Source organism: Azolla caroliniana, unplaced genomic scaffold (assembly GCF_043228905.1).
Source record: "Azolla caroliniana isolate FFs.n. ecotype wild unplaced genomic scaffold, voAzoCaro1.0.p SCAF_1, whole genome shotgun sequence".
In the NCBI taxonomy this organism is placed as follows: domain Eukaryota; kingdom Viridiplantae; phylum Streptophyta; class Polypodiopsida; order Salviniales; family Salviniaceae; genus Azolla; species Azolla caroliniana.
The window spans coordinates 3,739,156-3,766,751 of NW_028230436.1; the positions used below are offsets into that span (position 1 = coordinate 3,739,156).

The 27,596-nt window shown below is 36.2% G+C and overlaps 4 protein-coding genes across 12 annotated transcripts in view; 3 read left to right on the forward strand and 1 right to left on the reverse strand.

Moving 5' to 3' along the window:
- LOC147868398 (V-type proton ATPase catalytic subunit A) overlaps positions 1-19,958 on the reverse strand; it is a 69,601-nt gene extending 49,643 nt beyond the window's left edge. The window contains exon 1 of the mRNA XM_087318703.1: positions 19,915-19,958. The gene's annotated coding sequence lies outside the window, so the exon portion shown is untranslated. The remainder of the gene's footprint in view (positions 1-19,914) is intronic.
- LOC147868403 (amino acid transporter AVT1B-like) lies at positions 4,785-13,615 on the forward strand. The gene is made up of 12 exons (XM_087318696.1): positions 4,785-5,266; positions 7,755-8,032; positions 8,113-8,327; positions 8,409-8,432; positions 8,535-8,715; positions 9,070-9,289; positions 9,480-9,615; positions 9,689-9,708; positions 11,202-11,353; positions 12,660-12,703; positions 13,056-13,130; positions 13,260-13,615. Exons 1-12 carry the CDS (start codon positions 4,956-4,958, stop codon positions 13,359-13,361), a joined length of 1,758 nt encoding a protein of 585 aa, XP_087174822.1. The 5' UTR covers positions 4,785-4,955; the 3' UTR covers positions 13,362-13,615.
- Positions 15,133-18,562, forward strand: LOC147868404 (thermosome subunit gamma). The gene is made up of 5 exons (XM_087318748.1): positions 15,133-15,551; positions 16,336-16,373; positions 16,728-17,010; positions 17,344-17,630; positions 18,034-18,562. Exons 1-5 carry the CDS (start codon positions 15,177-15,179, stop codon positions 18,479-18,481), a joined length of 1,431 nt encoding a protein of 476 aa, XP_087174874.1. The 5' UTR covers positions 15,133-15,176; the 3' UTR covers positions 18,482-18,562.
- Positions 19,959-20,195: 237 nt separating the features above from the next.
- On the forward strand, positions 20,196-27,081 carry LOC147868405 (uncharacterized). 9 transcript variants are annotated; one of them, XM_087318768.1, is made up of 13 exons: positions 20,196-20,368; positions 21,010-21,154; positions 21,389-21,458; positions 21,843-21,892; positions 22,734-22,912; positions 23,227-23,577; positions 23,664-23,831; positions 23,966-24,036; positions 24,126-24,176; positions 24,895-25,008; positions 25,353-25,573; positions 25,653-26,332; positions 26,744-27,080. In XM_087318768.1, the coding sequence occupies exons 2-13, from the start codon at positions 21,042-21,044 to the stop codon at positions 26,905-26,907; spliced, it is 2,232 nt and encodes a 743-aa protein (XP_087174894.1). In that variant the 5' UTR covers positions 20,196-20,368; positions 21,010-21,041; the 3' UTR covers positions 26,908-27,080. The 9 variants fall into 9 exon arrangements, with proteins under 9 accessions (XP_087174894.1, XP_087174903.1, XP_087174953.1 ...); XM_087318777.1 differs by having other exon boundaries at positions 20,196-20,290; XM_087318785.1 differs by lacking the exon at positions 20,196-20,368 and having other exon boundaries at positions 20,602-21,154; positions 25,653-26,342; positions 26,744-27,081.
- Positions 27,082-27,596: the final 515 nt, after the last annotated feature.

Sequence of the window (27,596 nt, forward strand, 5' to 3'; positions counted from 1 at the left end):
ATGACACATAAACACATCAAGTTATGCAATGTATGAAGAAACCTATGGTCCTAGAAATAGTGGGCAAACATGTGCCCACGAACACTCTCTCAATTGTTGGTCGATGTTGTGAATGGAGTTCCATCTTCTTTTACCAAACCTCGAACTTCCATTTGGGTTTGACAGGGTTTTTTGCATTGAAGTCCATCTTCTTCTACAGGGCCAACAACTTATTTACTAGCTTTGTTGAAGTTGGAGATGGGATCCATGATGGTGTGGGCTACAAGTTCATTGGTTGCAATGATGATAGATATCTTTGATAAATTGCATGACAATGAAAAGTGCAAAGTTATTTTTATAGAACCCCCTAGAAAGAAGCCAAAAAGGGTAGTTGTAGGAGGAGAGTATAGAGTAGCTAGATCCAAACTCAAGGTAAGATCATTCATTCAAATACAAGTATTAGGAATATAATACACACGCACACAACATGTATTGCATGACGAAGTTGCTGTGGTATGAACAATAATGTGAGAAGTAGAAAATATGACAAAATAAGAGAGGATGGAAAAGGAGCTTTTCAAACGAGTTGCAAAAGGGCATTGCTTTCAAGCACAAGGATAAGGAATATATCACAAGCACATCATTGATGCATTATGTACATGGCAAACGTCATATAAATAACCAAAAGAGGACTCGGGAGGAGAAAAGGCAAACATTCACGAACAAGATTCCAAATATACATGCCAACATGTGAGGCCATGGCAGTGGAGCGTGAGATTGAAATGATGGTTTCAAGCAAACGGGACGGGAACGGAAAATTGGTAAGAAAGGTAAGGGCTTCAAGCAAACATGGAACACGAGGAGGAGTTCCGGAATATAGAAGCAACATACATTATTTACGAAAAGAGGGGGGGGACGGGGGGGAGGTTATGCTAATCAATAATAAGCATGAGAAGCGTCTCTTAGGTAGCAGGAGAACGCATTATTGGGAAGCGAAAAAAATAAAGCAGTAAAAGACATTTAGTGTCTAATGTTTTAAACCGGGTGGTCTGGCTGGGAGCACAGACAGGTCTTTCTTTGGGCCACATCCCAATCCCAACCCATCGGCGCGCGGCTATTCGTGGGCCCCAAAGATACCGCCTCCGCTAGCCCACATGTCTGCCCATCCCGCCTCACATATAAAATAAACAATCACGAACAAACAGCAGCACAGCCAAATTTCTTAATCTCGAAGACAAACTACTCAGTGGCTTCTTCTTCTCCTCTCAACTCTTTTTTCAACCTCCCCCCCCCCCCGAGAATCTTCGGTAGTTCACTCTCTCTCTCTCTCTGGGTTCCTCCCTGTCGTAGTAACCTAATTAATGCTGCTAGGGTTTCTAGTTCAGTGCCTCCATGTCTAATGACGCTGATTCTCTGTATGTGTGCCGTGCCGTCTTGTGTTGCTTAATGCAGGATAGCTACATGGATTCCTCCTCCTCCATATCCAGCTCCAGCTCCAGCTCCAGCTCGTGCACAAGCTCGCATGTCAAGCCACAGCAGTGTTTGTGCACGCCCACGACACACGCAGGATCCTTCCGCTGCCGCCTCCATCGCTCCAACTCCTTTAGGAAGAAGCCATGGGAGAAAGATGTGGCGCCGCCACCTACTGCCACCCCCACCATCCAAGCCCAATAACTCCCATCTATCTCTAACTTTGGTTGCTTTTTCGCATTTCCTTTCCTGCATGGTAGATGTTTGCTGTATATACTCATTTCTCGTGTAGTTCACCGACAGTCCATCCTGATACACTAATATCCTCTCGTCTTCTTCAATTAACTCTCCAATTGTGTCTTGTTGTGGATACACTCGCACCACTATCCTCGCATCTTCTTCAATTAGCTCTCCAATTGTATCAATTGTTGTGGATAGATTCGCGTTTGGTTGGTTCATGATCCTTTCATCCGTATTTCATCCTCCATCCTTTTGCATTATCCCGTGGGAACAACAGATTAGCACCCATTCGCACCACCTATCGATTTCTCTTTACAATTGCTTGTCTCATTAGAAAATAGTAGGCGATGCTTGGACATGCAGACAACTTCCTCTCCCGCCACTAATTACCAGAACAAGGTGGTTCCCTCAATCGATCTATGAAAAATGGCATCTAATTTGCAAAAACATTTTCTTTTGCTCATTCAAAGAAATATGTTTTTGGTTTTTAAAGTTTTTGTTCTTTTTCCACAATTCCTTGGACCTTCTATTGATGAACTTTGGACAATATTACATTGAACCATATGAATGCTCGATGAAGTGTACTATATTTTGAATCGTTTGGCCCTTTCTTGTGCAATATGTTGTCTTGAATCCCACCAAATTTCAATAACACTTCTCTTTGGGTTTTCAAGGAATCATGTTTGAGTTATTAAGACTTCTTGTCATTTGTCCTTGAAACTCCTTGGAGTTTATGAAAAGAACTAACAACTTTGCACACGCAAATGTATTGCTCCTTGAAACTACTTGGAGTTTATGAAAAGAACCAACAACTTGACAAACACAAATGTATTGCTGGTCTCTCAACAAAATATTCAAACACCTTGATGTGTCATGTTTAGGGTTTAGTATTTGAGGGCGCCACCAACATAGCCTTTTTTTATCTTTGTGGTCCACCAACCGTTGAGTGAAATGTAATATAACCTAGTAAGTTAGTAACGTGAGCACTACATTGCAACCTAAATGCATCGAGATTCAAGGTAATGATCGATTTAAATCTCGCCACATTTGGACCTTGATGGTCTTGTTTGCTTAGTGCTCTTGCATACTCCTTTTTGTTGTTGGAATCTTATCCTAGTGTGAGAGGGCATCTTGAGAAAGGCAACTCCAAAGTCTTAAAATCATACTAATGTGATTTAGAAGTTCATTGTCTAACCCTTTCCTTCGTCAAGAGTGAATAATTTACCCTTACATGGCCTTGGATGAACTCAATGCTCCTTTCTTCTGATTTTTCATTTAATAATGACAAACCATTGAGTTGAGGGGCCTCAACATATAATTCGCTTAGTTCATTTTTTACTGCCTATAGGACAAGGATAGTGGCAAAGCAAATTCTTTATGCAAAAGTGAAGCACAATGTTGTCTAAAAAAGTGCAACAAGTATATACATATGAATTACATCATTAGTCGCATTGGGATGCCTTGCTATGTATGTGCCAAAGCTCATATACATACAAACACTCATGCCCAAGAGATTCTTTACCTTCTTGAGTTTATCCTACCCAACTTGATTTTATGTGAATCAAAATTTTGGATATTGTGACTCTAATGAGACAATATATCATATAGATCCATCATAAACATTACGATCTTGATTAAAGTAACATTGGACAAGTAATCTTGAGTTGGGAGACAATAAATGTAGCCCCAACCAAAGTTTACTTTTCTGCTAATTGCGTGAAATCGTTCAATTAAATATTGTCTAAGATTCAAATAGCTAAAAAAAAAAATGCACTTTTGAACAATTGAAGCTTTTATTTTCTCTAGGTATAAATTATAATATGTACTATTGTGCACAACATAAAACACGATATATAAAACAATGTTGGGACAAACTTCATGAAGGCATTGAGACTCAACTTTAGTTTCTTGAATTTTCATGAGCAAACTTGATAATGGTTCACCATGAAAACGTAAAGGTCAAAAGTTGAATCTATCAAGTGGATCCTTTTTCCGTGCAACAAATGCTTGATGTGAAGCCTCGAGAGTCTCAACTCGAGACAACCTAATCCATTGCATGTTCGATATTCATAAGGATGCCCTTGAGCCTCAAACTTTTGAATGTTGTGGAACATGGACCTAATCCATGGCATGGATGGGCTAGGCCACCTTAAAAATGCTATCGATATGCTCTCGAATGTGAGGCTGAACGATCCACAAAGGAGATGTCCTCTTCTATCGAGGAGAAGGGCGAGGCGACCTCTCATCTTTTGTTGTTTGCGGAGGCAGAGGTTAAAATTGTGAAGTTTGTTTTCCGTGCAAAGGACATTGTGGCTTTTATGAATATCCGAGGTTAAAATTGTGAAGTTTTTTTTTTTGTGCCAAGGACATTGGCTTTTTATCAATTAAATGTGTAGTTTCGGGGTTGCCGATCTGTAGCAATTCAAGTGTAATAGAGCGATCTCGCGAGAAGACAAAAAAAAAAGAGGATGCAAAATGCTTCTTAGCCCTAAACTTTGATTGTGTGTCGGCATCGTCTTGTATGGAGAGAAAGGAGAAGTGAAGGTTATGGAAAGAATGAACGCCACCTGATTAAAGTACAATGGCCAGCCTTTTCGTATTTGGAGTTTGCTCTTTGTCTCTGAGACAAAAAAAAAAGGCCAGCCTTCTCGTATTTCGAGTTTGCTTCTATCTTTATACACAGAAAAATAAAACAAAACCAAAAACGCATGCAAGAGCTCGCGGACATCGTGTTTTTGAAACAAACACCCCCCCAGAGAGAGAGAGAGAGAGTTTAATTCTTCTTCTTAACTCTCGTGTATACTTATAAGCTATATATAGCTTCGATCTTTAATCCGCGTTTAAAAAGTTTCCCACTTTTGCTCTTTCTGTTTTACGAAAGTAAACCTTCGTGGATTCAGCTCCTGCTCATCTCGGTCTTAGATGTTAGAGGCTTCCTTTTTCTTCGTGCAGTAAAACGCTTCTTAATCAGCATTTCTAAGCTTTCGATTCTTCTTCTTCTTCTTCTTCTGGTAATCTCAGCCATAATTACATGCGCATACATGTAAAGCTCCCATCCTTCTCTGGTGAGAGAAGCAATCGATTTCTGCTGCTGGATTCTTCTCGTGATTAATTTTAAACAACTTGTGCTATTCTACAGGAAAAGTTTGGATTGATCTTCTGGTCATCCCTATTGCTATAAGTCTCTATCGTCGACACCAAATCTTCTTCTCGAAAAGAGAACTCTTCGTTTCTTCTGCTCATTGTACAAGTCTAATATATTAAGTATGCGGAAAAACGAATATTTTTCTTCTTTTGGAGGTAATGTCCTCAGCGACGAGGAGGCTCTGGATGCTGATGTTGCAGATCATGGAGATGAGATAAGTGATGACGATGATGGGGTGTATAGTCGTGAGCAGAATATCACTACTCAAAGTCGTTCAGGGACTGATCATGACTATACTAAGGATTTCGATGGATATTATAACATGTGCAGTGCATCTAGCTCTCCTCCAGAATCTCCATCCGCATCATTATTATCAACAACTCCTAAGACCAGTAACAAGGAAACAGCTGGTAGCTGGCCGCAAACCTACAGGTAGATGCCTACTTCATTTTTATTCCCCAGATAATAATGCATCTTCTATGATCCTTCATTTTCTGATAGATAACGTCTATATTTTCTTCAGATTGAGTACAATATATACTTAAATATAAATATTAAATGTAGATGTGAATGCAGATAAATAGTTTATCATACGATTTTGATTCTCTTCCAGACAACTAGCCAATAATGTTGATGGAACTCAGCAACTTATGCAAAAACTGCAAAATGATGTCATAATCTTCTTGAGGTTCAACATTGTACAGAAAATTCTTTTTCTCTGACATATAGAACTTTTCATTTGATTGTTGGATTTAGTATGTATTCTTCGTAGTGTAATGCAGAGAAAATGTTCATCATAGTCGATGTTATCCTGCTACTTAGTTCACTGATAATATTGATGCGATTTAGCATAGTTTTATACAGAAACCGCAAAATGTTGTCACAAAGTTCTTGGAGAGACATTGTAGGATATACAGCAGCCGTTTCTTTGAACTAAATGTAGGATTTTGGACGGGTGCTTCGACTTAAATAGGGTAATGCACAGTGGCTCATCTGCTGTAGGATTTCTATTCTCCAGCCAAGATGTATTTCAACAGAATATTATGTGAAGGCTGCAAAATGTTGTTGCTTCTGTGAAGACACACAAAGTACGGAGGAAAACTAATGATAGACACTAAAGGTTCCGACTTGGAATGCTACTCTACATATTTAGGACTATTTTAAATTAGCTCCAGTGATACACTGATCACACATGTACAACATAATCATTACGTACTTCAAACAAAGTCTTATGTGAAGGTATGAATATGTCGCAATGTGAGGAGCAGAGAGAGACGCATATAACACTCAATATGCCTTTTTCTTCTGACAAAAAAAGTATATTCTCTTGGATTTAGTACCAACAGGCTTCAATAAAGGATAATGTAGAGTTCTCTGTGTCCGTAGGATAATGTTCTCCTGCTAAGCTCTTAGATAACTGATAATCATGAAGTAAAACAAAGTTGTACGCAGAAGTTGCAAAATCTGAATTCTCTATTCTACAAACCATGTGTCTAAACTAAAGTATATCATCTCATCTGTTAAATACATTTGTAGGCTTAAACATAATACACAAAACTTATCTTTCTTCGGCGGAAATCTGTCTTGTATAAATTTTCCACTAGAGGATAATGTAGAGTTCTCCACATCCGTAGGATTAACATTCTCTTGCTAAGCTCTTAGATAACGGATAATCATGAAGTAAAACAAAATTTTATGCAGAAGTTGCAAAATCTCAATTGTCTATTCTACAAAACATGTATCTAAACAAAAATATATCATCTCATTTGTTAAATAAGTTTGTAGGCTTAAAAATAATACACAAAACTTAATACTTCGGGGCAAATCTGTCTCCTACTGAACAAATTTTTATGCAAAGCTATCTGATTATTATTATATACACTGAACAGGATTGGGTGGGTGGAGTTCACACAAAGAAGACCCAGCAAACAATTTCTTCTATCTTTAAATGTATCATCTTGTCTGATTAGTACATATGGCTTCAACACGAATAAGTGTTGATGTTGATGCAGCGAGGTCATCTTCTGTGGAATTGATATTCGTTTTGATCTTCCAAGCTAAAAAACAATGATAAACTTATGCAATGTTTTATTCACGCTGCAAAAATGTTGTTGCACTGTTCCTGCAAGCATTGTATATTTATCTTCTTATTGGATTAGTAGATGTAGATTCTAGTTCAGAGAATTGTTCCACCATAGGGTTAACGAAATCAACATTTATCATAGGTGAATCAATATTCCCTATTATCCATTGTTGATTTTTATTCACCTGCGGTAATTTTTGGAACCAATTCTCTGTTACGTTGGTAATTTTGAAAGCTCTGTTTATGTCAATTCTCATGAAGACAATACAACCCTTTCATGCCACTCAATCCTACCGAGCTTGCAGAAATATTAATATGCTTGTCAGCAGACTCTTAGGATGCAAGAAAAAAAAGGTTCAAAATAAGCCATACCCACACGGTTCCATGTTGTGTTCAAAGGTGCAAGCTTATAAAATTTATTCTTCCCACCAGTGCATGTTAATATTCGGATGCTTCACATTCCAACTAGTATCTAAATTACTCACATATCAATATAAGGATCCCTTGGAACCATATATTTTTCCATATCTATCGATCTGTTTATTGTGAAAATATGCATTTTGCTACAATAATTTGTAACATTTTGATTCTTTCCACAGTTAATAGAATGGAAATACTCTTGCCATCATTTTGTTAGATATTTCATAAACCAAGGAGTCTATGAGACGTTGATCATATGAAAAGTGTCTTATTGCCCGAGTATTCAGTTCTATTCAAGGTTTTATCAATTTGCATTGTGAAGAAATGCTCTGCCTTGTTTTTTCAAAAGATATTTCTTGCACACAGTCTTCAAAAGATTATTATGACATGGAAAGCTCACAAATTTATGTTCTACAGGCAGGCCATGGATATCTATAACATTATAGGATCACCCAGTTTAAGCTCGTCACTTCAGAATTTTCCATACAGGTCAAGAACATTGAGTCAGAATTCTATTTCAAATGATAAGTTATCCCCACTGGTTGATGAAAATTTGTGGACTAAAGAAGAAAAAGAAGAAACAAATTTGCAAAAGGAAATGTCTTCCATTTTGAAAAAGTATTCTTCATCAAAAATCATTGATGATCCTCATGCAATACCTCCTGGATGTACTTTCACACAAAGCATTATGAACGGTGAGATTTAAAGTTTATCTGTAGGGGTTTCTATCGAAGGTCACAGTTATCATGGTCAAATGATATTTCATTTGCATTAGGCATAAATGTGCTATGTGGAGTTGGAATCTTGAGTACTCCTTACGCTTTGAAACAAGGGGGATGGATCAGTCTGGGAGTCTTGTTTTTTCTTGCCATTGCCTCTTGGTACACTGGATGTCTTCTCAGAAATTGTCTGGATAAGCAGCCTGGTCTTAATACATATCCGGATATAGGCCAAGCTGCATTCGGAATCACTGGCCGGATCATTATCTCTGTGAGCATCAATAACAATCTGAATATGTTGGAGGTTCCATACGTTGTGTGGTCTATGCTGATATAAACTGTAATGTGACAGGTTGCTTTGTATATGGAGATGTATGTAAGTATTACTCAATGTGATCAATGAATGCTTGTTCTACGACGTTAAATAGATGGTTCAATTGTAATCAAATATTAAGGAATGAAGTGTAGACTGTTGCAGGCTGGTTGCGTGGAGTATCTGATTTTGGAAGGTGACAACTTATCTGCACTGTTTCCAAACGCTTGTCTAACTATCTGTGGTTTAAAATTCACTGCTGCAGAGGTTTTCATGATAATAACGGCCATATCTGTCTTGCCAACAGTGTGGCTTCGTGATCTCAGATTACTGGCGTATATCGCAGGTAAAGAACTGGGAGAAATCTCATCTCATCTTTTCCTTGGATTGCATAATATGTATTATACATAGTTGTTTCCAATAACCATACAACTACGAGATTCTCTAATTTATTTTTGAGCTTTGCTTCAACCGTTAAAGGAAGTTCTCGATGTCCTTGCACAATTTACATGACTTCCTTATGTATACATGGAATAAAAATGCGATGGTTCTCCCATAAGAGAACAATTCAGATTTGTTCACATATATGTTAAATATCTATATGTGAAATACTATACAATGAAAACAAGTGTGAGTATATTCATGGATGTCTGAACCTGCTCATTTAAGCACGAATTCTTTTGTCGTTTGATGTATGCAGCTGGAGGTGTTACAGCGACAGTTATTCTAGTTGTTTGTGTTTTCTGGATTGGAACAGTTGATAAGTTGGGGTTTAATAGGAGTGGGCCCTTGACAAACTTCTCAACACTTCCCGTATCAATAGGCTTGTTTGGGTTCTGCTTTTCTGGGCATTCCCTGTTCCCAAATATTTACAGATCTTTAAATAAACCGGACCAATTTAATGGAGTTTTGACAGTGAGGCAAGCCATTTAGATTTGATCAAATTGTCTTTCATTTTTTTAACTGAAATGCTACAATTTCCGTTTCCATAAATATCAAGAGAGTTCTGTTTGTCTTTCATTTTTTTAACTGAAATGCTACAATTTGCCTTTCCATGTATTTCAATAGAGTTCTGAGATCATGCTAACCTTTTTATTTTTTACATTTCAGCTTCCTTGGTTGCACCCTGATGTATAGTGGAATAGCCATTATGGGTTTTACTATGTTTGGGGATGATACGCAATCTCAGATAACACTAAATTTGCCAAATCAATTCGTGGCTTCAAAAATTGCATTATGGTCAACGGTGAGACATGTGCTTTTGATTCACTAAGAACATATTATGGCGATTCCTCTAATATGTGAATAATTGTCTGCAGGTTGTGAATCCTTTTACCAAATATCCTTTCTAAATGTAAAATCAAAAATTTGAAAATTTTCTACTCTTTGATTGATCTACTTATGGGTCTTTATGCATGCTAGAATGGGACTTTGTGCTATGATTCTCCATTTGAATATGTAAAGATAAGCTAACAGTTTCAGAGTAGTATATTCCTCTATATAGATGTTTAATTAAAGGTCCTAAAATGCAGATAGGCCATTCTCTACGTTCCTTTTGAAGGATGAGCTAATTAAAGGTAACATTGCAAAGATCCGCCAGATGTACAGAATAAATGGCTAGCTTTGTATATAGTGGATGTGCTTTTGGCCTGTACTTTTTTGAAAAACAATACCATCCTTTGTTTATGCTATCAAGTCACGTAAGACTATATATTGTCAACTTCTGTCCAGAGAATCATCTGTAGTCTGAGATCATATTGCATCAATGTTATAGCCCATTGCAGTTTCATGCTAAAGGCTATGTGCACCCTTCAAACTCGTGCCAAAATGCATGTTTTGGCATGTGATCATGCAATCTACTTACAGTACCAGTCAGGTATCCATATCATGATCGTATATCCATTTCAAATACATTGTCACACAGCCCAATCATAGACATTCTCTTTCTATTGTCATTGGATGACACATGAATAGCTCCCAGATTAGTCAGCCATGTATTATTTTTTCATGTGCATTCTACTTCTAATCTGTCTCAATAGAGGTCGATATTGGTTAGCCTACACTCCTGGTTTTGTAACCTTTCTTGATAATTACTGTGCTGTAATAATTTGAAAAGTGTGTACAATGTTGCAGTAAACTAGAATGTTTTAGAATTTCCTTCCTAGAAACTCCAGGATTTTCAAAACATTTCTTTGCTCTTTTTGGATGTCTCTTTGACTCCCTAGGATGAGATTTTCTAGTTGATACAATTCAAGAGAGCTCCATCTTCACACGCGTCTGTGTAATAATGAATGGCCAAAAAAACACCCATATCTCATGGGCACACACTCACCACTAGACTTAGGCTAGTAGGGGCTATTTAATTCTTACGAAGTGGAAAGAAGACTCAATCTTTTGAACCTTATTTACAAGGGCATATAGGGAGAATGTCTGAGTTCGCTTAGCAGATTACAGTGGGCAGGTATCTCTGGCAGCCACAACATTAGTCTTAGTTTCAACTTTCAGATGTCTTTATATAGGCCAATATAGCCTTCTTATCTATCTCTCTCTGCCTCATTGAACTTATGGTCATGTAGTTCTCTTGCTTTCCCTGCTGATATTTGGGTGAGTTGGGAAAGTGCCACCAGAGTGGTAGCTTTTCTTTCAGTTTCTTTTGTCGTGCAGAGATGCATCTTTGTGAAGAGAATACTGAAGATGTGGTTAGCTAAATGACATGTAAGATGTTTCGTTAATATTGTTTGGAAAATTTTCCAATTGCAAGTTTGTTGTAACTAAGGTTATTGCTTTAATGTAAATTTATTCTTAGCTCCTTGACTTTCAAATATGGTTCACATATGCAATAACAATGGCTCCAGTTGCTATGGGTTTTGAGGAGTTGTTTCTCTCTTCAATATACACCTACAAAGGCTATTCTTACTCCCTCTTGATACGCACTCTACTTGTGCTGTCCACTCTCTTTGTGGCAATTAGTGTACCGTTCTTTGGTAAGCATTCATTCTTTAAGTAGTTTGTGAATTGTTATATTTTATATTTCGGGATTTTATTTGTTGATTTTTAATAATATTTTCTTGATTTTCTCATAGATAATTTTGTACCTCAATAAACACAGGAAAATCTATTCGTTTGTCTGGAAAACTTTTTAGTATTGAAATGGTGTTCAATGTTATAGTCTCAAATAGTATAAGTAATATTTACCAAGTAGTTTCTATGGCATGCTGGAGTAAGCCTTTGCCAAAATTGCAAAAGACATGGAAGATTATGATTGTACCACTTGCCAGCTACATTAGCTAATTTTTATCTTCAACATCTGTCCCATGACTTCCTCACAGCATTAGACGCCTGCCTGGAGAATATAAAAAAGGCTACACCCAGGAGATAGGTGCTTTACAAAGACTTATACATGCAGCAAAGATTCGTGCTCCTTTCCTAGCACATTTATTTAAGAAGTTTGGTCTGGAGGGTTTGCCGAAAAATTTGAGCATGAATACCATCATCTGTAAATCCGGATACCCTGTGTGGTTCCAGGGAAACCACAAGGAACTAAATCACTGTCATAATAGGTTAGATGAGAATCTTGCATTGCCAGAAAAGAAGGATATTTGAGTTTGGATAAGGAGGGTGCAAGATTTAGAAGTGTTTGAATGTTTCTGGCTTCTATTTGCATGATGAGGGAGACTATGGTCATTTACAGATTCATGTGGATATGGCCATAGATACTTAAGCTTTATATACTTGGATGCTGTAACTTGAGAATATGCTGGGATTCATGAAATCACCGGTATACTATACCAATGTGGTCTAGAACTCGTCAACCTTTGATTGATATAGGGTAGAGACACCTGAGAATCTTGTGATTTCTCAGATGTGTTCCTGGCAGTTGATAGAGGAATATGTAGTATCCTCGTTTTAGTGTAGGGGGATCTGCTCAGAGAAGAGTATCCTCTACGATCTAGGATGTGAGCAGGGTGGATGGGTAACTAGAAAAGTCATTATATGGAGAATATCCATGACTCTTTGGGAAATTTCATCATTCTGCAATGATAGCACGATTATATAGTCAGCAATCTTAGGGTAGAATTCTGCATTTCAGTTTGGTTGGTGATTTCATCTTCTTTTTACCAAATAACTAGGACATAGATGCAAGTGTAAATTCGGATTGTCTCATAGATCAATTCTTCTTCTGCCTGTCATCACATATACTTGCAGCAGAAGAAAAACCGGTCATTCTTCAATCTGTATATCACATGATAATAATGAATAAGAACCTTTTATTACCGTTGTGTTTTGCAGCTTACTTAATGGCACTGGCTGGTTCAGTTTTGAGCATGCTTCTGGTATACTCTCTCTCTCTCTCTCTCTCTCTCTCTCTCTCTCTCAGGTCATATTTGACCTCCAAAGACGATATTTGACCTCCAAAGACGATAATAGAATCTATCTATTTATCTATCGCTGCGCCACAGAGGACAAAAACGCTCCTCCCTTCTTCTTCTTCTTCTTCTTCATCATCTTCTTCCTGTTTGCTTGTTTCCCGCACTCTTCTTTATTCATTAATTTATTCTCTCTCTCTCTCTCTCTCTCTCTCTCTCTCGTCAATTTACATCCCTTAGGTTTCAGGAAACGTTACACCTGAAAAATTTGCAACTGCTGAGATTTATCTTTCTAACTTATCATTAATTATGACTGCAGTGTTTGATATTTCCATCAGCTTGCTTTTTGAAGCTTGTGGGGATTGGAAGCAAAAGTAGTTATGCCAGATTACAGGTATGTCATTTGTTTTCTCTTTTGCATATCCTCAATGAATCAGAGTTTAGACAACATACGACAAACCCAAAACTTTTACTTTAAAATTTATAATCGTTATCAACATTAATTCTATCATTATCAATGCAGATAGTTGCATGTGTGGCCATCATAATAACTGGAGTTCTTTGTTCTGTTGCTGGAACATATTCATCCTTGCTTGGAATTGTTGATAGTTGGGGTGGCAAGTAGCTAGAGGTTATGCCTGTAGCAGCAGATTGTGTGCAGCACGCCTGAAGCATGATCATTTTGTAAGAGCTAAAGTGGAACTTAACTACTGAACTGTTGGCTACCATGAAATGATACCCAGCCTCCTTAGGTTTACCAAGTGGCCTTCTTCATGTGACAAGAATCTTTTCATTCGAATGTTTCCTTCTGGTATTCAAAAGATTAATTGCTTGATTAACATTCAGCTTCATTATAGGTTAACGTTGTTAGAAAATTTCTATGATATGTTCCAAGGAATATTCCTTTGAGGCGATTTTTCTTGTTGGATGGATTCACTTTACTTTTATATGATTGTAGTACTTGAACAATTCCAGGAGTTCATCCATTTTAGACCAAGGGAGAGCATCTATACTTGATGTTTAACTTTTATTGGTTTATTATGTGGCAAGGGTTTAAGAGGAGAAAAGAAGAGTTGCCTAATTTACTGATTGGATATTTTGACTATTATGTGCCTTGCACAATTGCCAATATTGGTTGTATGACATAGATTGATTTAGTATGAATCAATTCGGTAGCGAAAGAGTTGTTATGCTAGCATGTATGTTTTTCAATCAACCAACAAAACACTTTGTTTTGTTTGCTTTTATGTATTGTGTTTGTCTATGTAGTGTTGTTGGATGATATGCATGTCAATGTGTAATGAATCATCTTCCATGTTCATGATTCAGTTATGTGCTCACATGGATTATTTGTTCATGTGATTGTGTAGTTTAAGTTTTGTTTCCCATGGAATATGGTTCCCCAAATTTAAACGCAATGGATTGCTCTACATGAAATTCTCTATGAGTTCTTTTTATATATTTCAAAAGTTCTATTTTGTTGTATTTAACCAGGAGATTTGGAGTGAAATGCATTTTATGCCAACTAAAACTAGGTGAAAGGCAATAGTACTAGAACATTAATAGGTTTTAATTTAATGACATTGTTATGGGATAAAGCAAGTGGATTGAGTAGGCACATTCAACACTAGAAAATGCTATGGTAAAAAAATAAGGATGAAGTTAGGTCTTCATAACATGTTGGGACAACTTCATACAATGTTTATGTCCCTTTGTTCGCATTAATGAAGGTTTGTTTTTTGAATTACCTAATAAATCCTCTATTGCAATTAGATGATTGTTTTTTGCTAGATTAAGCGCCCAACAGATTTAGCCCTAAGTTGACGATCTTGTTTAGTGAACCTTGTCTTACATTCATATATTTCAAAGCTTGGACGCTCACTATTGAATCTTAAAGCTAATGGTGTATACCATTGTGCATCATAAACGAGAGACAAAGCAAGAGTTTGTATCTTTTATAGGTATCTCATGTCTTGACTTTCATTATGTGGGAATTGAATGCCTCAACTATGGATTGCAAGGGAGGTTGTTTAGAGGGATATATGCTTGTGGATTTAGAAAACGTTAGGGAGGTTGGCTCTAATATTAGGTTACAACTTACAAAGATTAGGCATATGTTGTTTCTTCATGGCATAGGCAAGGGAAGAGAGAGAGAGAGAGAAAGAGAAGTAGTGATTGATGATAGAGAAGGATGTAGGCTACGAACACACTTGAGGGTGTTGGAAACTCTCCCTTTGTTAAATGGCAAGGAACAAGACTTGGAAATCGCTTGGCCAATCCCATTAGTGCCTCCATTGAGGAGGGCCATGCATTGGGCACAGATTTGTAAATGTGAGAGAAAGTAAGGGCCACTTTTATACAGATTGATAACATCGACGGTACCACACATATTTCCTTCTCCATCACACAAGCAATAAAGAATCTTCTAGAGGGAGCAGCTATGGCTGTGGCTATGGCGCAATCTCCTATCTCTACCTTCTTTGCAGGAAGCTGTTCTTCTTCTGCTGCGTCCTTCTCACGAGTTTCGAGAAGGTTCGCTTCAGTAGATCTCGTCATCATCAGGACAGATCATCATCACCACTATCATCATCGTCGTTGTCTTGGTCGTAGTCACCAACAATATGGAAACAAGCGTATTGTATGTTCTTCTAATGATTCAGATTATGTGGAAACCGAGGAAATATCTAAGGGTTCGAAATCAGTATCCGATTTCATCAGGTTTTGTGATAATGGAGAAGAAGGATTCCATCTCCAAACTGCGACAATAACTTATCGCAAGCCTTTCCCTTTCTCTTTAATACAACCAAATATACAGGCATGGATGCTGACCTAGCTTAATCTTGTATATCAGGAAGAGAAATGTATGGCATAAGTACTGACTTAGTCTTTTATATCATTACTACTATGAACATTTATTTGGGGTTGAATTAACTTTACGAGAATGAGCAGAAGAAGAGGAAAGTGAAATGTATTGTATAGATTCCAACTCTAATCGTTTATCATTATTCGACTGAAATTTTCCATATCGGAGGTGATCAATATAAGGAAACATGAAACAAAGTTTTTCTTTTCAAGACTCCGCTGCTCTAAGTGCAAGCACTTAATGTGGAAGAATTACCTTCTCTATATAGATGCCCAAGATTCATAGTGCCTTTGGATACCCAAAAAACTCGTTTTGATCCTAGCCAATGATTTGTTTCTGTTATTGCATAAATTATTCTCATGCTAGATTATACTAATTTCCCTTTAGAATATTCCTTCTAATAAGTCATTCAAGGATTTTTTAGTAACAGCATCCTTGGTGCAAAAGGTTCTGTATAAGTTTGAAAACAATGTATAAGGAACATGATTGTGAGACTGTGGAAGGCAGTCATCCCAATTGGGTTTGATCCTTTTGTAAAGTAAAACAGAGTCTAGAAATTCTAACTTGGTTGAGATGATGCCTTCCTATGTGATTGATCATGAGCTATATTTTAAGACCTTAACATTCAGCCCTATTCGATTTACTGATCTATGAGGATTATTTTATTTTATTACTGTTTAAATCACTAGATGTTTCATATGTTTCAGATACTGAGTCAAGTTCACTCTTTCTGTAGGTTGATCTTGTCTCAGCAGTTCATATAGCAGATAAATCGTAAGTTCCCTATTTCACTGATGTTTGCTTTGTAAGTTTCCTCACATGGCTTTCCTCAATTAGAGGCCAAAAGTTTCCTAGGAGATATCTTATTATTCCAAATATGGGAGGGAGAGTTCAGGATACATCCATTTGAATCTTATAGGATTTCTGAAAATTATATCTAAATCAATTAGATGCCAAAATTTTCCTAGGAGATATCTTATTATTCCAAATATGGGAGGGAGAGTTCAGGATACATCCATTTGAATCTTATAGGATTTCTGGTAAAATATAATTGTACTTCAACTAGATAACTTAACCATGAGATAGAGAGAGAAAGAGAGGTTAGAACTAATGATTTTCATACATCAGTTATTTTACAGACTTACAAGAGGAACTTGCAGCATATGATAGAGTTTTGTATGAGATGGTAGCAGATAAGAATCCAAGGCAAACCAACAGGAATTCAAGGACCCGATTTAGGCCTCCACGAAGGTTGCCAGGAGGTCGTAGTCGAAACTTCAGTTTTTTTGCGGCTATTCAACGTACAATAGCATACCTTTTGAAGCTTGATTTTCAATTAGAGTGCATGGATTATAGAAAGGAAAACTGGTATCATGCAGATCTTGATTATAAGACATTCTCTTCATTACAGGTAAGCATATTAAATAGAGTTTTGCGATAGGTCTAGATTAAAAAAAACTCTGGCATACCCTTTCATTTTTCCTTATGTGAAATGCCCCTACGTTTTATTATTCCCCAAAATGTCCATGATCAAACCATGTACCAAGTTCTGGGTTCTGTGTCCATATAATTAATCAAGTAGCATAGGGGATTGTTCATGAAGTCGTTACCAAGGCATCTGGATAACTAATGAAAACTTAAGGGCATTTTCGGAAATAAAGATACCCTGGGGTATTTCAGAGTTTTCCATCAAATTAATATATGCATATGAATTCTTAGCATCTTGAATGATTAATCCATACAGCGTGCCCGAGGAGAAAGCCTTTTCAGTTTTGCTCGAGATATGGCTACGATCTCCTTACAAACCATTGCACGTGCCAGTATGGTACCAGGAAATGTGGATCCCTGGAGGGCCAAATTGCTATGGGCTTCTAAAGCTCTTCCTATGCCATTGGTTGGGCTTTTTTTGATTGAGAGTGTATGTGCTCCTCCCGAAGCTCCTTTGAATAGGTCTCCAGAGATTAAAGCATTATTGGATCTAGATTTGTCAGGTGCAATCAAGGTTGTCTTGGCCAAACAGCTGGCAACAGAGTATGACATATTGTTTACCCTTCATCTTGTTTTCCTATTGAGTATGATGTCATTATTTTACTCAATGTTTTTCTGGTTTGCATTGTGTTGATGCACTGATACCTGTATAATGTTCACATTATGAATGTGTTTGTATGTTATGAGGTTATTTTAGCCAGGTAAATTTCTGCAGAGTATGCATATGGTTTATCAGCATTGTCTTATGAAGTTGTTATGCTCTTCATTTTCTTGCTTGATGGTTTTCCTGGTGGTTCATACATTATATAATGGCCAAAGTGAATTGCATGCATTGTAGGGCTGTAAAAGTATTGTTTGTAGGTGTAGGTTTCCTAACAGTAATATATTGTATTGCTAAAATAAGCATTTTGAATGTTCTGTTTGTTTCATTTTTTTTTCCTGCCAGTTTTACCGAAGGTGTTGCATCCATGGTTAAAAAATCTGTTATTATTGGAGAACGGAACAAAGCAGCGATGGATGAATTGGATGCAGCACTGCGTGAAGGATGTAAGAGAATTGCTATATTTTATGGTGGTGGACATATGCCAGATTTGGACACTCGTTTACAACAGCAATTTGGCCTTGTTGCAACTGATGTTCAGTGGCAGACTGCGTGGTCTATTAGAAGCAAGAGACAAGTGAGTGATGGGTTTTTTTCTGATATTCTGAGCTCCCTTGCAAAGATCTCAGGATGGCCCCTGGACAGATACCAGACATCTGCCTTAACCATATTTTCCTTGGTCTTAGCTATTGATCTATGGTTTTGGGAAGTGTTTCTAGACTTGTTGAACAATTATTGTACTGATTTAATTGTCTTCGTAACACAATTATTGGACAAGGCCTCCCAACTGTAAGGGACCATTGGTTCAGAGATCTTGTCAAATTGGCCTGTATATACATATGTATCTTACTTCTCAAAAGTTCATTGGAAACTAGACACTGAGCTGAATATGTTATATAGGAATTTTTTTGCAGTCTTATTCTATCTAACATCTCTATTGGTGGCAAAATGAGATGTAGTGAGAAACAAGGCATTGAATTCTTGTCTTATCTTTATAGATCAAGGCACATCAATATAATTAAGGAATTCTGAGGACATGCATTTGTCATATTGCAATGTGCATGAACGTTTGGAGCTTTTTCTTTCATATTAATGAAATAAAGAATGTTGTGGATTAAAGAATGCACATGAAACCTGTTTGCAATCGTCAATGAGGTTTTTGTCAAAGCTGGCTTTCCAAGTTTTTTCAGGAAAATCAAACCTTACATAGGTCATCACATCGTCAATAAACTATTGCTGAGTCTTGGCCATAAAGTAAATGTTTGTCAATATCTACCTTTCTAGTTGGGATATTATGTTTGTTTAAATATGAATTGAACTCTTTGGTTACGAGGATCTTATGTTTGTGCAAATATGAATTGAACTCTTGGGTTACTAGCTAATCAATCTTATGCAGTAGCACTCATTCTTGTTTTGTTATCCAGTCTTTTGTTGGATTAAATAGTATTTGGTAATCATTGTTCTAGTGTAGATGATTCTTGAATTTCAGAATTGATTATATTGGTACCAAGATATCACATGATCAAGCTCCGAAGAAGCAAATAGTTGAAAGATGCAATTTTCATGATGAAATGTGACCATCTCTTGAAAGATTAATTGTGGAAGCGTTTGAATTTGAATAGATACAAATTCTCTAAAATGTAAATCTCAATGCATATAGGCATTTTATTCACTTTAATTATAGTTTTATTGAGGGTGGGTGCAATATTAGTTTTATCAATTGATCGTGATTTAAGTGGTTAATTGTAATATTACTTGGGCAATGACTTCTGCAAGCCTCAAGCATAGAGGATCAACCCTAATGTCATTGACTTATCACGTATGCTTGCACCACCAACAAGTTGAAGATTTAACATTGAGCAAGCAAAGGGATGTTGAAAACTGACATCTAAATGTAATAGGTGCACATTTTATCCATTGCACTGACCATCATTTGATTCTCAAGATTACTTATTCATAACATTAGCACATTTCATCCATGTAAAAACCATATCAATAATCATTTGCAATTGTAAACCTTGCGTATTTACACCATATCAGGGATCTTTAGAAAACCTAGAGCTCCTGTTTCATCAATACAAATAATTGGAATTCACCCATATTCGTAATCAAGATTTGTCTTATAGACTGATTTCATCCTCTAGTAAACGTTTATATATCTTTTTTCCATCAATTCAATGGCACTATAGACCATAGTTCTTACCTTTGATTGACAACATTGCCAACTTCTCTCTCTCTCTCTCTCTCTCTCTCTCTCTCTCTCTCTCTCTCTCTCTAGCCATTCGCTTGGTGGTTTACACTTTAACATCAAAGTTTAGAGAACCTTGGATCGATCCTCACCATGGGCTAGGCGCCATGTCCCATAAATCACAATCAGTCTTCTTGAGATCTAACTATCTATCTATCTTGGAAGCGTATGTAAATGCCCTTGGTCTACACTTTGTTTCTCTTTCCATGCATACCGAGTTTCTTTTTTTTTTGCAAAAAGACGTGGGGGGGGGGGGGGGGTTTGAACTCGAATCACACCAAGTTTGAAAACGATATACTGAGCGACCCAGGATACTCTACCAAGAAACCGATGGAATGCAGAGATGGAAGCATGGTAATCTGCGTCTTCTTTGTGAGGCACACAGCATGTAGAGACCGAGGGGGAGAGAGAGAGAACGACGGAAATTGCAATGTTTTGTGAACATTTTTCTGTCGAGTTGTATAATACCATGATACTCTACGAAAACAGAAATGACGGTGTTCTCAGAGTTAGAAATTGTTTTTCTTGCTGCAAGTTTAGATTCCTTATTTCTGCTCTGCAGTTATGATGATCCCACAGTCTGATTTTAAGGTTTTTACAATAGTATTTTAGTCTCTCTATGCTTTGAGCTTACGTTGTTTAAAAAATACAACTTTTAGTAAGGTAATAAACCTTGTTTAAATTTCATTCATGTGATTGATGCAGTTTTAGTAGATACCTTGATATTTGAAGGTTCTTATTCTAGATATATTGATATTGACACATCTTTATTTTAAAAGATCCCGAACATTGAAGGAATTAATGCTGTCCAATTTTAATCCTATAGTTTATCCTCTGCACGTTTCAAATCTTTCTCGAGTTCTCTTTAGAACGTTGATTTTAGCTGCGCATTTTTCTTCATAATCTAGCTTTGTTTGATATGATTTATTAGCAGATATCTCAATATTTAAAGGTTTTTGAAGATATTTTCGCTTCAATCTCAAAATTTGAAAGTTATTTTTAATTTTGTAACTAAAAATTATGATAAACTCAGATTTTTAAATAACATAAGATTTTCAAACTTTGGATATCAGGCATGTTTCCTAAACTTTAGCCTGTCTTCAGCATGATGGCAAACACAAACATGATTCCCATGCCAAACACAGCAATCATCCGAGAGGAATTCCTGAATGAGGAATCAAATGGAATTTTTCAGCGAGAAATCAGGAAATTCAAGCCGTGAGTATTCTGAACTCAGGGTAATGTATTTCTTCTAGAGACTATTTATATGCTTTGGCTATTTACTTTACTTTCTGTTAGGATTGATTGTGTGCATAAGATTAAATGACATATGATTAACTGTAGAAGGATTAGAGATCAGTATTCCACCTCTATTGTTGCAATAAATTGTCTTAAAATAACGTTTGTCACCTCTATGTTTTCCTTGTGTTAAGAAACTGCTACCTTTTCTAGGGCATTTCGTCATCATAGAAAGAGACTTGCGAGGATTGTAGTTGATCACTGGTTGCACAAGTCAAAAATGGTAAGATTACAGCTTCAATGAGATTATCTAAGGAAGTTGTAAAGCAAAAACAAATTCTACTGGAGACTAGATGATATGGAATCATAAAACTACATATTGAAATAAAGAACTTCTCTTCAGTATAGTTTCTTTTGGAAAGGAATCCATGATTTCATATCCTTGGAACTTGAAAGGAAGGGCTTTTTATACTCACTGTATGCTTTGAAGGCCAAAGAATTCTACATTATTGTTTTTGGAGGGGTAAAAAATCATGTGCTATATCTTTTAATATCTACATGAAAGTGCTTCAATTTCATTGAATTTGTTCATCGCCAAAGTTTATACTTGAAGCTTTACTTTCCAGTAGAAGCTATATTGACCCCTTATTTTAAAATGTTATGACAGAAATTATTGGTGCTGAGGTTGCAAAAAATCAGTCAAAAATATAACAAGATGTATGTATAATTTCTTAATTATATTCCACTCATTATGTTTTTCTATGACCTAATGTTGGTAATTTCAGAGGTTTGATAAGGTAATAGTTTCAAAGAGATAAATTTAAGAAATTTTTCAAAGAAATAACTTGGTGATTCTCATGGTCTTTCCATACTTCCAATATTTATATAAAGAAAACAACTAAAAGAGAGGACCCAAAGTAATAAAAGTATGTATTTCTCTTTAATTGGCTGGAATTTTGACATCTATCTCTAGTATAATATGAAGCAGGCAGGGACAAAATAGAACTAAGCCTTTGGTGGTGTCTTACATAATGATAGTTAGAGAGCTCATGACGACTGGTGGCGATTAGGGTTGTGGATAGTCATCCAGGTCATAGGATTGTAGATATAATTATTGATACTGATTGATTAGCCATGTTATGGCTTTGAAGGTCAGCATATACATTCCAAGTATTTTTAGTATATGATGATTATTGATTGATTGGAAGATAATCTTTTTCTGATTAAGATATTATGGATTTTGGCTGTTATTTTAGAGCAGATTATGGGTTTTAAGGAAATGAGTGTCTGGACGAGATTTAATTCTCCTTAGGAAGGAAGTATTGAATTCTGAAGATCCATTTCTCTGGGTTCTTTTTGTTACAAAAAAGAATTTCTTGATTTCTGAAGCCAATCTCTTCTGTTTGTTTTTTTTTCATGATAAGAAAGAAAAGTTTGGTTTTGGCATGTAGATTACTCTCATTTCTTTTGCCCTGTATTCCTTTTTCACACGATGGACACTCACACTATTAATGCTTGAAACCCTCCAAATTTGTTTTTATTCATTGCGTTTATGCAGTCTATGCTTCAAGGCACTAAGGAAGAGTGTGATGATAAATCGTGAAAAACTTGAGAAGAACAAGATTGCAGCTAAATTTAGGCTACGGTCAAGCATAGAGAGAGTTTTTCATGCATGGATTACACATCACAGGATTGTACGAAGTAGACAGTCAGTAATAAATAAGCTATGTTGGATGGGTGAGTATGTCTTTCACTTAATTAGTTAAGACCCAAGTAAAAATGATCTGCAAGAATCAATTATTATATATATATTAAGAACATCCTTTTGGACTCTAAACTTGATCAATGGAACAAAAAGGATACATCAAATTTCGAGTGCTTGCAAACTATGGCTAGTTAAATGTCAAACACTAAAAAAAATGTGGAACATAGTCTGGATTTCATCTTATTTTTTATGCCTAGATTTTTATGTCGAAGTATTTCTATTGAAGCTTAATGAACGTTTTGCTAATGTAATAGCAGTTCTAAATAAATAAATTATACAAATACAGTAAGGCGAAGAAGGTACACTGATGCAATCTGGATCTGGCGGAAACGAGTACAAGATTGTATCCGGATGCACAGAAAGCTTTTGGTAGCATATCAATTTCAAACTTTATCACTTCTCTCTACATGCTTAGTGAATTGGCATGTCGGACTGCAACTTTGTAAGAGGAAACAGAACTTGCAAAAGCTAGCTCTTGGATTTTGGGCTCACAGAAGGCTTAGTGTTGCCTGGCATGGGTTTGTTAAATCTTTGGCTATCAGACTTGCCATCCTGAAATTGTCTGAAAAGAGAAGGCAACTATTAACAACATTATTGTTTCAGTCCTGGCATCTCTCAACAGTCTCAACAGTTACAAGTATGAGTTTGCACGTAACATTAAATATGTATTAGTCAGTATGCTATTTCTTTTTCTGATTAGTTTCTGTTAGCCTGATATATCAGGATTGCGTGAGCTACAAAGGCATGCATGCAATAAGTTGCTCAAGAGGTCTTTTATAACTTTGCAACATCATGTTCCATGGAAACGAATCCATGACGAAAAGAAAGGGAAGGCACTCCATTTCTACCATGGTCAATTCATGCATTGTGCATACAAAGCATGGCATGATTGTATCCACTATTTTGTTTACGCAATCAGCTAAGCTGTATTTACGTAGACTTGAAGGATATGGTTTGGTGTTTTCATAAATATTGTTACAAATTCATTTAATCTATATTATTGTTCCCATTAACATTGCTTGCAGATGTCTCAATTAGGCATATCAAGACAACATTGGCTGCTGCAGCACAAACCCATCTGAGAAAAAGGCTTCTGGTATATGATGTTGCAAATTAGTAAATCTGAAAGTGATACTGCTTTTGGATACCAATTTGTGGCTCATCCTCCATTCCTTTTGCATGCAGAGTTTTTATTATAATTTCTGGTGTAGACATATGCAATTGAAGAGAAAAGAGGTAGTTTAAAACAAACCAAACGTTTTTTCTAGAAATTATATACAAGTATAGTATGTTTATAAAAATAATGGGTTATGTCTACTACTATGGTGCCAAATTAGTAGATGCTTCTTCTGTATCTCTTAAAGACCTTCATTTCCTATATAGTCATATATATGGGTTCTTACATGAGGGATTGCGCGTATGGTGGATCATCATAGGTTATGATTCATGTAGCACATAACCACTCATCATATGAACACATCAGAGATGAGGCTTATCCCTAGAGCATTAGTTAAATCGCATGGTTTAGGGTTTAAGGTATATGCTCGAAGTAAATTCTCCTGCTAAGCTATGAAAGGAAACAAATTTTATATGGAAGGGGAATTGGAGTGGTACTATATTAAGAATAACAAATATACACTCAGTATTGGAAGAGGGAAATTTGCAGTATATGAGTGGAGATGGTGGAGCAGTAGAGAAAACGATGAATTATCAACAACAAAGTAAAGTTGGTAAAAATTAAAAAGGAACTGAAATAAAGATTTTACATCCTAAACATGATTCAATAGAGAATTCATGAAGAGTGCATTTATGTTTATTGATAAATACTTTTTCTGCATACTTCTAGATCTACACACATTTATATACCTCTAGCTCAATACTGTGCTTAAATCTGTCTTTTTATTTCATTGGCTATCATGTTTTCACTTCATCTGATAGTTTCCTCTTAATATAGGATGGTGCTATTGTGGCATATAAAAAAAGAGTTAGTTCTAGATGTATGCAGATTTGGAGAGATCATACACAAATTCAGACACTTGCATCAAATTCATCCTTGAAGTATAATCAGGTATGATACAAAGTAGTTACTAACACTGCAGACGTAGTAGCTTATGGGCTATTACATCCAGCACCAAGGAAAAAGATAAGCTAACGTGGCCTACAGGCTATCGTATCTGGAAATATTCCTGCATATTTGACAAACTAAAATAAATAAATTACCAGGCCATCCTACAAGAATGCGGCTGAGTATCCACACAAACATTCATTTACAATGAATTGTGATTCTCATTTTTTTACTTCACCATGAAAAAAAAACCTTAAATATTACAATGTTTGTTGCAATACCATATGTCTTCACAATCATAGCCTCTGAAATATAAAGAAGTGAACTGGTGATGTCATGAAATTTAGGATTTATGCAAACTTCCATACATAATCAAACTCCTAAAGCTACAGAAAAGATTGCTAGGACGGTTTGGCTTTGTTGCTAAAGTTAGGCAGAAAAGACCCCCCCGGATGAGGCTAGTAAACCGTATTATCAGTTATCAAGTACACTTACTCTGCAAAAAGTTATTTGGAGAAATTAAGGCAGCTCTGCAGAGAGATTCTAAGAATACCAAGAATGAAAACAGGTCATTTCTTAATGCTCACATTGCTTAGCATGTTTGTTGCGTTTAAAGATCATTACATTTGATGACATTTTTTTTACAGGATAATTGTCTCAAATGATAACTCAAAACCAGTAAATGGCAATATTTCTTTATGGGAGGATGCTGGCAACAAAGGCAATGCGAAACATATGTTACAGCAATACCGACTTGAGGCTGCAACTTGTTCCATGGCAGAGAATGGAGCTGTAGGGCTGCATGCTTTAAACAAGGAATCTAGGGTTACTGAAATGGTTTCTGGTAATAAAGGGAGTTCTGTTGTAGGAAATCCTATAATATTGAGTAGCAAGGTTTCTAAAACAATACGTGCTCAGCCTCGAAGGCCTGCTTATTTAACAGAGTCGTTGAATCTAGATGCATTGGGAAAAACTCATCTTTCTGATCATTTCTTTATGGCCAATGATGCTTCTGTTTTACCTTTATATGGAGTCAAAACCGGCGGTAAAAATGGAATTATTTCAAAGTTTTTGGGAACCAAGTCAACCTACTCTTGCAATAACTTGAAGGATTCCTTGAATATATCGGGTGAAGAAAAATGCTTAGAGCCAGCGGTTTCCTCATGTAATACTTCCAATATTGTGTCTGAATGTTTGTCAGATCCAAAACTCATAAGAGAGGAGCTCCTATGGACAGAAGATATGCTATGCAATTTCAGGAAACTTGAAGAAAAGCTGTCTGTTAAAGGAGCAGTGCTATCTGCATTAAAGAACAGACATCATTCAGGTTATTTCAGGTTCCCACTTAATCATATTTGATGGAAAGCTTATGCAAAGTTCAGAGAGAAATTGAAGGTTACTGATCCCAAACTTTCTGATGTCATATAAATCATTATATATGTGAGTATGGAAGTGAATGATGCTGCTAATAGTGCTTCTTTTTGCCGATTCTTTCTTTTCTTTTCTTTTTTCATGATAATACCATGACTGCCTATATTTAACTGAAGATGAGCCATTGTGACTCACTTGCTCCTCTATGATGTAATGTTTCTATGATTCAACTTCATATGCGATGTGCAGTTCCCCTGGAATATGCATGTTTCCAAATTGACATAAAATTTAGTCATTATAAACCAGTTAAATAGCAGTGATGATTTTATTCTTCATAAAAAGTGATTGCTTTATTCTTTGTGAGCAGTGATGGACGAGAAAGTAAAAGGTGTACAGATGAGATATCTAGAACAGAAAATTCTAGGTCTACAGGACAGACATTCAGTTTTGTTGCCGACAACTCAAGAACTCACCAGGTGTACTGCACATGAACTTCACAAGAAAGAAAAAGTAATACTGCATCTTGATTAATACAGTAACTTTCCCAGTCATGTCATGTAGAAAATCCTGATTATGTACTGTATATAGTCTACAAGTCAGATAATAATGTCTCATGGAAAGGTTGATCATAGTTAAATTAAATATGTACACATATATCCTTGTAAATTTCAGCAAAACGGCAAGCAGAACCATGCTATTGTAAACTTGGTGCAGTCATTGTGCAAACACTAGAGGATACACAACACAATTATCAACGTAATTAAGCTAGTAGTTTACATCATATTTAGTGATAGTCTAAATTACCTTAATTACTTTATGGTATAAATGAGAAGCCACTATAAAGTGTAGGGAATGTTGACTCCTAATGACAGTAACCATCAATATTTATTGATAGCTTAATTACCTTAATTGTATTGCACACTACATGAGAGGCCATTATGAATTGTGAGAAATGTTCACTCCTAATGACAATCACAATCAATTTCCACATTCATGATTGTTACTGAGAAATGTGTAAGTGTTGGAAAGCCATCAGTTAAGATCATACAACTCAGGCACCATTATAAATTGTGAAATGAATAAATTCAACGAATGATAATATACAAGTACACAATTTCCATGTAAACCTCTGAGATATACATATGAAGCATTCAACATCAAGAGACGTTTTACAAACTTGTGATTTGATAGAATAACGAGAAATTCCTCCAATGAAACTT